Source organism: Penaeus japonicus, unplaced genomic scaffold (assembly GCF_977035675.1).
Source record: "Penaeus japonicus unplaced genomic scaffold, GWHDUDI00000001_assembly GWHDUDI00000014, whole genome shotgun sequence".
In the NCBI taxonomy this organism is placed as follows: domain Eukaryota; kingdom Metazoa; phylum Arthropoda; class Malacostraca; order Decapoda; family Penaeidae; genus Penaeus; species Penaeus japonicus.
This window is the reverse complement of record NW_028234416.1, coordinates 18,013,613-18,023,612: the sequence shown is the minus strand read 5'-3', so window position 1 is coordinate 18,023,612 and position 10,000 is coordinate 18,013,613. Positions and strand designations below refer to the sequence as shown.

Below are 10,000 nucleotides of genomic sequence, written 5' to 3'. Positions count from 1 at the left end.
ACATATTTGCACATAAACTTTCACGCACAACAGCTCTACAAGTGGGTGAATATTTCATTAACTCCACAAAAGAACAATAAGATAAAAGAGATAAGAAGAAAAGGTTTTAAAAGAGATAAGAAGAAAAGGTAAAACCCGAACTAACAAAAGCCACTTCCAGCTGACAATAGCCACGACCGCAAGTCAGGAAGTTGCACCAGCTACTCGACCTTCCCTCGTGGAGCCAACACTGCCATCACTGACAGCAACCGAGACAATGCCTTCCAGCAGCTCGTTCACACCTTAATTTTCATCGGTGACTCAGCTACTTAAAGGAGGTTTCGCTATAGAGACGCGCCTTAATTACCTTTAACACGACTGAACTACAGCGCATTTGCGTCTCGTGGTCGGTTATTGTACAAATACAAGTCAGCTGTTTGGCGATGTATTTTTGGGTAGAACGAATAGTTTTGTTGTTTATTATCATCCGTGATATCTGTTCTGCTCTATATCTTCTTCTCTTTCTTCCAAACGGTTTGAACTTGAGGCTCCATACTTTTTTATATTATTTATCGTGAATTCCGGTTGTATAGGTTCGCTAAACATCACAGAATGACTAGGTTTCTGTCCCGGGAGTTGCTTGCCATGCCTTTCCATTCATTGAAAAGGAAGAATTAGAGTTAAACGATTGCGAGAAGGAATTTATTTGTAGTTATGTTTGGTTGTAAGGTTTTTTTTTCATCGTTGTATTTCAAAATTACTGAGGGATAGCTAAAGTTATTTTTTGTTTATGATTTCATTCCTCTCGGAAAAAAGGTAGAGAGATCGTTATATAAACGTATCTTGATTTGTGTTTGTTGTCCACGTTTTATATGATTTCCTTTCCAACTTTTCAGTGCCGGAGATCCGGGTATCTGACCTAAGATGGACCATCATCACATGCACAGCGAGGAACCGGTCGGAATGCAACCCCAGCCAGGTCAGAGGTCATTCGTTGTGTTCAAGGGAATGTGGGTGTGTCTTTGTCTGTGTGTTGTAATAGGGGCTTGCATAAAGCAGTATATGTTCATATTTATTGCGTGTGAATGTATTCTCTCTCTCTCTCTCTCTCTCTCTCTGTCGCTCTCGCTCTCGCTCATTCTCTCTCTCTCTCTCTCTCTCTCTCTCTCTCTCTCTCTCTCTCTCTCTCTCTCTCTCTCTCTCTATGTGTGTGTGTGTGTGTGTGTGTGTGTGTGTGTGCCGTACGCGATGATGTTTACACCTAAATCAGCACTTCACACTTAACACATACAAACAAATATAAATTATATATACATATAAACTATAATCATGAATACTTTTCTACCTACCCCCCTTCTCGCTCTCCTCTCATAGATACATATACATAGTTATGCATTACACCCGCAAGCACGCACTCGTTTTAAAGCAACTTAAGGTCAGGCCAAAGTCAGAGCCTCGGTGGTCGAGTGATTAGGTTTGTTGCATGCAATAGACACGTAAAAAGGTTACATCCGCGAGATACTGTTGCTGTTGCTGTATGTGATCACTTTTCTTTTTTTCTTTTTTACCGTTTTAGAATTATTTTCGTCTCTGTAGTGTTCTTGATTTTTTTTTCTTTAGCGCGGGGGGGAGGGGGTTAGAGATTTTGGGTCACACGAGAAGAGTAGTAGTAGTAGTAGGAAAAGGAAAGGGGAAAGAAAAGGAAAAAGGAGAATGAGACGTAGACGGAAGAGGGGAAGGAGAAGGAGGGGACGGAGAACAGGAATTAAAAGAAGGAAGATAATGATGATAATAATAATAATAATAATAATAATAGTAACAATAATGATAATAACAATAATAATGATGAAGATGATGATAATAATAATAACAATGATAATGATAATTATAAAAATAATAATAAATAGAAGAAAAAGGAAAAAAAAGAAGTAGGAGGAGAAGGAGAAAGAGATAGAAAAAAGAAGAAATATTAAAAAGAAAAAAAAAGAAGGATGGTTATAACCGTGGACTGACCACGAGAGTTGTCAATGGTTTATGTTGGTGATGAAGGCTGTAGTTAGAGACCAGCTGGGCGTTCCTTCGTCTTGTTTTGCTTCTCCTAGTGGGCGCTGGGTCAAAGATTTCCTTGTTTTTGCCACCTACCACTCTTCATGGATATATCCCTCTTTTATTATATCTTTCATTTTTATGCAGGTGATCAGTGCAGTTGTATGGTAGATGGTGAGCATAGGGTGTGATGTTGGGGTGAGGGCTGCTCAGAGGCACCATCATATTGCAACAATGGTTAATTAGGATAATTAATTAATGATAATTAGGAATAACTTGTTTCACAATGGGAAGTAAAGAACGTAACGTTGCAACAATGCATGGCTGTTGCGTAAGGTAGAATACAACTCAACACCGTGGCAGGAATAAGCGGATATGCATATATGTATACTAAGGCACCGTATATAGAATAGCGTAATAATGCTTCTTGCAAAAATATTCAGTGGATGCAATAACAATAATAGCGATTATGGATATTGATAGCAACAGCAGGATCAGGTTATATCTCCAAATTACAATCCGTTCTCCATTCCTTTATCTCTCTGTCTCTCTCTCCCTCCCTCTCTCTCTCTCTCTCTCTCTCTCTCAATCTCTCTCTCTCTCTCTCTCTCTCTCTCTCTCTCTCTCAGTTTAGAGCCAGCGATCTCACAGAGCAGACGTGTTTTTGTCCTCTCTCGTGACCTAGTGACCTGACCTTAGGTGACCTGATAATCCTGACAATTAGATCTTACGAATCTATCAGATAGATTGTGAGCCAGTGAGTGACGCTTTGTCTACATAAGTGCCATGGTGATTACAATTTCTATAGTGATAAAGTGATAGAAAGTGAGTGAAATTCGCACCGGAGTTGATCACAGCTTTAGCGTGCGAGCTGGTTTTTGGACCGGAGCGTCTGTTTGATAACGCCCCTTGTCAACAAAGTGAGGTCGGGGAGTGACCGCTAGGGTCAATCCCAATCAAATAGAGGGATAGCAATACAACCAAAACAACAGCATACCCTGAGCGTTCACCTGTGTTGACCTTGTCGGACCCCAGGCATGCCCTGAGGCAATTCGGGGAATACCCTCCCCGGGTTAAATCTGACGTCATGGCTAGTGCTGCCATACCGGCGTCTGAGGCCCCGACCGACCCAGGAATGGAAATGGAAAACGAACCCTTGACAAGTAAAAGGCCAGCAACACTCAGCAACGAAGACATCACCATGGATTGCGGCAACAACGGCGACCCTAACGGGAAATGCGAAAACCCGCAAAAGAAATTGAAGAAATCCACAAACGACACTGAGGCAGAACCGAAAGAAAGGGAGAATGATATTCCCCCACAAGACGAAACTGACGGCGACGGATTCACACTTGTGCAAAACAAGAAGAAGAAGAACCCAAAGAAATCGAACGCTGAAGCCGGACCACTGGAAAACGGACAAACTCGCAACAACAACCGACGGCCCTTACGACCTGCAAAATGTGAGGAAGGCTACATACCTCAAGATCAGAGGGTAAGGCTAGACTTTCCGAAAGACACAGATGTTGCCTCGAAATACAGATGGCTGTTGCATGCCACGAAACAGCATCATGGCACCAAAATCATATTCAGGAGAGATGAACACACCTACATAATGGTTGAAAGGAAAGAAGATGTAATTAAAGATCTTCTGAACACGGAATACGGTGGAATCAAGCTCCACGAACCAACAGCACCCAAGGCCAAATCGCCAAGGGTCGACATAATCATTTTTGGGCTTAGTGTTCATCAAGAGGTGAGCATAATAGAAGCCCATGAACACCTGGCGAGGCCCAAGCGCCTGAAGGGAAAAGAGGCAGTGGTGGCCGAATGGACAGGACCCGAGCCTCCCCCGGAAAAAATCTGGGTTCCTGGGGCCTACCGCCCACTGCGGATTGCTTACTACAATCCGCCTGCACGGCGTTGCTACAAATGTCAACGTTGGGGGCACGTGGCTGAAAAATGCAGGTCTAAAACCTACTGGTGCGGCATCTGCGCAGGAAAGCACCCCACAGAAGAGTGCAACAACAAAATTGAAAAGGGTGAAAAAATCCACGAGCAGTGCATAAACTGCTACAAAAAAGATGTACGAGCATGGCATCAAGACTGCCCAAATAAACCGTCTATCGAGAGCAAGGGACCACAACGACTACCATTGCGCGCACACAACAATGCAACGCATCAGGCTGCCGCGCCAAGTGAGGTACCTCGCGGTAATGCGTGGCACCAGGTGCGTCGGAGCGGTGCATCTCATCCCGAGGGGCATCAGGCCGACAAATGGCCGAAATTAGGCCACAGCCAGGCTGCTCGGCCAGTTGAAAACAGTGATAACGCCGAAGGACCAGCAGTCACAAACCAAGACACTGCAAAACAGGCCGGAGAAACTGATAGTGCTCCTGCAGTTATGTGTAGTGAAATAAGTGAAATGATTGATAAAACGGTCAAGGACATGTCAGAAAAATTTGTAGTTGCTCTCGAAAAAAGCACGAGTGAATTTACAAAAACCGTTGAGCAACTAAAAGAAATAATTGAAATACAAAGATCCGAGATCAACGAACTGAAAAAAATTATAGGTATAAATGATAAAAGGAACGCACAAAAAAATGAGCAGGGGATGACGAAGGACGAAGCTGAAAGCTTACTAAAAAAAGCTTTGTCCCTAGATCATTCAGTGGAAATCATAAAAGAACTAATAGGAAATAAGAACTTATCAGAGAAAAATAAACAGGAATTCTATTCAGCTTTTAAAATAGTACACGAACACATAGAAAAAATAAAAACGTATCCCCAGTTTAAGAATGGATAACGCTGAGGTGACGAATTATAAAGGGATCACCCTCCTGAGTTGGAACATTGCCTCACTTAGGAAGCGATTACCCGATCTGCGCGAGAAAGTGTCCAACGATAACATTTATGTAATTTGTCTACAGGAATACAGATTATCTAAGGGTGAACTTGTACCTAAAATATTATCCTATATTTCGTACAATCTTCAAACGCATAATTTGTGTTATGTATTCAAAAAGACTTTGGCGCATACAGTTTTGCCTCATAAAGGTCAAGGTAAGAGTACACAGTTCCTTGGAATTAAGATCTATATAACGAAACCTCGAATCTAAATGTGATTAATCTATATGCACAAGCGATTCTATTTGACACAGAAGTATTACCGGACTGCATTATTCACTCAGATCCTACCAATATGGTTGGAGACTTGAAAAATCGGCGACAAAAACGCGCGCCACACTCAGCTCGGTGATCCCGTTCGCACCAATAAATGATCGAGACATTTCGAGATTGTTAAGCAGTCATGACTTTGTACAGCTGATAGGTAATGATGAGCCCACCCATAAATGTGAGGAATTCTCGACCGATGTATTGTTTTCATTTGTATGATACCAGGCATACATCCAGGATTACTGACGACCTAATGTCGATCATTTTGCTCTATTGTCGGAGATAAAAGTTCCCTGTAATGCTCCCAAGAGCTCACAAGTGAATATTTTTAAGAGGAGGAATAGGATAAAAATCCCAGTGACAAGATATCTGATTTGTTGTTCAGTATATTGACGACTGGTACGACGACGGCGTAGCGACGCGAGTTAGTTATCCAGTCTGATGTGAGGTGCTGCCCATGTAGTCGTTCCATATGATGATCTGGTCTCTAAGATCCACGAGTATCAAGACATTGCAAATCAAAGAAAGTAAAGAAATCTCGCGTCCCTCCGCGCGTTTCCCTCCCGCCCCTCGAACTTGATATGCAATAAATCAAAGATTCTCTATTATCAATCAATACCGTTAAAAAAAAAATCACACTGCTCGAAAGATTGGTAGGGGAGGGCATACAGAAGAAACAGAACAGCCTTAGCTCTTCCGCTTACTGGAACTGGTTTCAGGAGGCTCTTCAAAGGTGCAGTTTTCTGTGCGAGACAGAGTCGAATTATTGCACTACAAGAAAAATGGGAGAAATTTGTCAATTCACTAAATAACTCAACACCAATAGGAAAAGCATGGGAGGATATTAATTAGGATTAAAAGGGAAAAAGACATCTCACTACAAAATCGCACATCCAAATCCTCCGGAGAAAAAGCAAAATTGAGCTCATAGTTCAAACAAAACAGTAATATGCTAGGATATGCCATCCCTGACTCAATCTGAAATAGTGAGGTCAGCAGAGCTGCTCTCTTACGCGAATCGTTTAAGCAGGTTCATTGAGTGGAAATGATTGACTCGATGATTTGAAGCAGTATGATGCATTGCGATGACTTTCCGTTTAACTGAGACCGAGCTTGAGGCTGCTCTTGCACAGAGGCATTCAACAGCTCCTGGCGAGGATGGCATCACGGTACTTTATCAAAGACGTCATTAGACTACTCAGGAAATGTCCTGGTGATCCTGTCTAACAGATGTTCCGATCATTTATGAAAAGGGTGTGTACAATTTATCTGGACGCAGAGAGTATTATAACACGAATACCTAAGGACCAAATAATGAATACAGACCGAATTTCCTTAACTAGTTGCCGTGTTGTAAAACTTCTTGAACGAGTCACATACTAATCGGCTTATTTTAGGGAATTCAAAGTATTAAAATACCCGTCCAGCCATGCTCTTTATGGATTTAATCCGGCCAGCAGTAAAAGAGTGGTCAAAAAATTGTATAACAAAACATTTCTGTCAATTCTTGGAGCATGGGTTCCACTATTTTCCATTGGATTCTGAAGTCTGCATTTTTGATACAGCAAACTAGGCAAATAATCCTACTCGAACTAGCCTGAGGGATCGCGTATTTACAGTGGAATCAATGGATACTTCCAGAATAGGCAATCAGCCGATAGTGTTTCAAGGCTATAAGAGCGACAGAAGGCCATGTCGCTCGGACCCCCAAGGGGGAGTCCTAGCCTCTGTTATTTACGTATTGGTAAACTCCCTTATCAGACGTTTTAAACACAAGCCATGCACGATTCATAAGCTAAGCAGATGATCTACTGTCATGCTAGAACTTATCAAGGATGTTTATGTTGACTGCAGACAATATCGTATTGAGCAGTATGATGATTGATTTTGGCTTGTTGTGCTGGTGTGATTGGGCGATTGTTTTCGATGTGTTTAACGTGGAATGACCCAGTCGAAAGCTTTGATGGCTTGAGATGATGCCGTGGCTTCTAGCTGCTTGTGGTGGCTGGGCTGATGCGGCTGATGCTTGCCTCCCACCAGGAGCAATTCCAAACCATCCAAAAATCTCTTCTACATCAAACAGCCTTCCTGGCGGAGGATGGGCATGCAGTCACACGTATGAAATGAGACGAATACATTAGATGCTACTTTGACGTTACTCCTAACTACTTTCAGAAAAGTCCCTGTATTCCGGTTTCTAATGCTGTCCTGTTTGATCCTTTTCTTAATGTGTTCCTACTTTTCCGGTATCTAAAAAACTATAAACTCTACTCCTTAGGAAGCGATTACCCGACTGCGCGAGAAATGTCCAACGATAACATTGTGTAATTTGTCTACAGGAATGCAGATTATTAAGGGTGAGCATGTACCTAAAATATTGTCCTATATATCGTACAAGCTTCAAACGCATAACTCCTTGTTATGTATGTCAAAAGACTTTGCCCGCAACAGTTTTGCCTCATAAAGGTCAAAGTAAGGTACACAGTTCCCATGAATTAAGATCTATATTGGAACCTCGACGCTTAATGTGATTAATCAGTATGCACAAGCAAATCTTATTTGACATAGATGTTCCGACTGCTTTTACTCAGAACCTATCTAACCGTTCTGGTTTGAGACTTTAACGCCGCCACACTCAGCTCGGTGATCCCGTCGCACCAATAGAAATGGATCGAGACTTTCGAGATTGTTAAGCATCAGACTTTGTAGCGATAGGTAATGATAGCCCACCATAAATGTGGGAGAATTCTCGACCGATGTATTTTTTTCTTTGTATGACCGGCACATCCAGGATTACTGACGACCTAATTCCGATCATTTTGCTCTATTGTTCGGAGATAAAAGTTCCCTGTAATGCTCAGCTCACAAGGATTTTAAGAGGAGAGGTAAAAATCCCTTTGACAAGATAAAAAAATCTGTTTTGTTCAGTATATTACGACGGTACGCGAAAAAAAAAAAAAAGGTTTTTACCAGTCTGCCCATGTAGCTTCAATATGATCTGGTCTCTAAGATCCACGAGTATCAAGACATTGCAATCAAAATGTAAAGAAACTCGCGTCCCCCCCCTCGAACTTTATAGCAATAACAAAGATTCTCTATTATCAACGTAAAACACACTGCTCGAAAGATTGGTAGGCATACAGAAAGAGCAGAACAGCTCCCTTACTGAACTTTTCAGGAGGTTCTTCAAGCAGTTCGAGACAGAGTCGAATTATTGCAACAAGAAAAATGGAGAATTTGTCAATTCACTAAATAACTCAACACCAATAGAAAAGCATGGAGGATATTAATAGGATAAAAGGGAATAAGTCATCTCAATTCGCACATCCAATCTCGAGAAAAAGCAAATGCTCATCAACAGATGCTAAATCCAGCCCTGACTCACTGAATAGTGAGTCAGCTGTCTCTTACGCGAATCTTATGCAGCGAGAGAATTGATTGACTCGATATTGACAGTATGATGATTGCGATGTTTCGTTTACTGAGACGAGCTGATGCTGCCCTACCAGAGGCAATTCAAACAGCTCCTGGCGAGGATGGCATCACGTATGACTCATAGACTACTCTACTCAGAAATGTCCCTGGTGAACGTTCTACGATTGTTCCGACTCATTTATGAAAGGGTGTGCTACCAATACCTGACGCAAGTAATAAACCAATACCAAAGAACAAATAATATGGCCCAGGGGAATACAGACCGATTTTCCCTTAACTATTCCTTTGTAAAACTTTTGAAAAGAGTCATTACAAATCGGCTATTATTTAGAATCAAAGATAAAATGTCGCCAGCTCTTTTTGGATTTATGCCAGACAAGAGTGTTCAAAATTGTATAACAACATTTCTGTCAATTCTTGGAGGCAATGGGTTCACTATTTTCCTGGATTTGAAGTCTGCATTTGATACAGCAAATAGGCAAATAATCCTACACAACTAGCCCTGATGGGAATCGGGGGACGTATATTACAGTGGATCAATGGATACTTCCAGAATAGCAATCAGCCGTAGTGTTTCAAGGCTATTAGAGCGAACAGAAGCCATGTCGCTCGGCACCCCCCAAGGGGGAGTCCTAAGCCCTCAGTTATTTAACGGATTGGTAAACTCCCTTATCAGACGTTTTAAACAACAAGCCAATGCCACGATCATAAGCTATGCTGATGATATACTGATTCATCTAGAAATTATCAAGACTGTTTATGTGCACTGCAGACAATATCGACGTTCTGCAATGAACTAGGATTGATTATTTCAATAATAAGACCAAGGTATATATCACAATGTAAAAGATCGAGATAAACAGTTCACTATAGATAGTGATAGTATAGCTCAGGTTGAATCATTTCGATATCTCGGAGTAAATATTCCACATACGGCCGAAGATGTTGAGGTGATCAATCAAAAATGTAAGAGTAACTAGCTGCCCTACGAGCAGTTTGCTGGCAATAATGTAACTTCGGGGGCAAACATACGAATTGTAAGAATGATGTAATACAGCTTACATAAGACCCCTCATTGATTATGCTGCACCTGCTCTAATAACACAGCCATCCCGAACAATTAGAAGGCTAGAAGTAATGCAAAATGTGGCAATGAGGATAATCCTGGGATGTCCAAATACTACTAAGGTCTTGAACATGAGGAAAGAACTCGGATTGCCAAGCATTACTGATAGGATCACAGAAATCAACACAATGACAGCAATAAAATTATTAAGATCGTCAGATGATAGTATAGCCAAGGAATCTTTGTTAAATTGCCTTTCCACGGGGCGCCACAGATCTGCTTGGGTCAAGAAAACAT

At 41.6% G+C, this 10,000-nt stretch overlaps 1 protein-coding gene across 1 annotated transcript in view; it reads left to right on the top strand.

Annotated features, from left to right (window-relative positions):
* The window catches only part of LOC122248071 (uncharacterized), a 44,614-nt gene that overhangs the window by 6,197 nt on the left and 28,417 nt on the right, over positions 1-10,000 (top strand). Inside the window, exon 2 of the mRNA XM_043007885.2 lies at positions 876-958. Within this exon, the coding sequence (XP_042863819.2) occupies positions 904-958 (55 nt within the window). The 5' untranslated portion in view covers positions 876-903. The remainder of the gene's footprint in view (positions 1-875; positions 959-10,000) is intronic.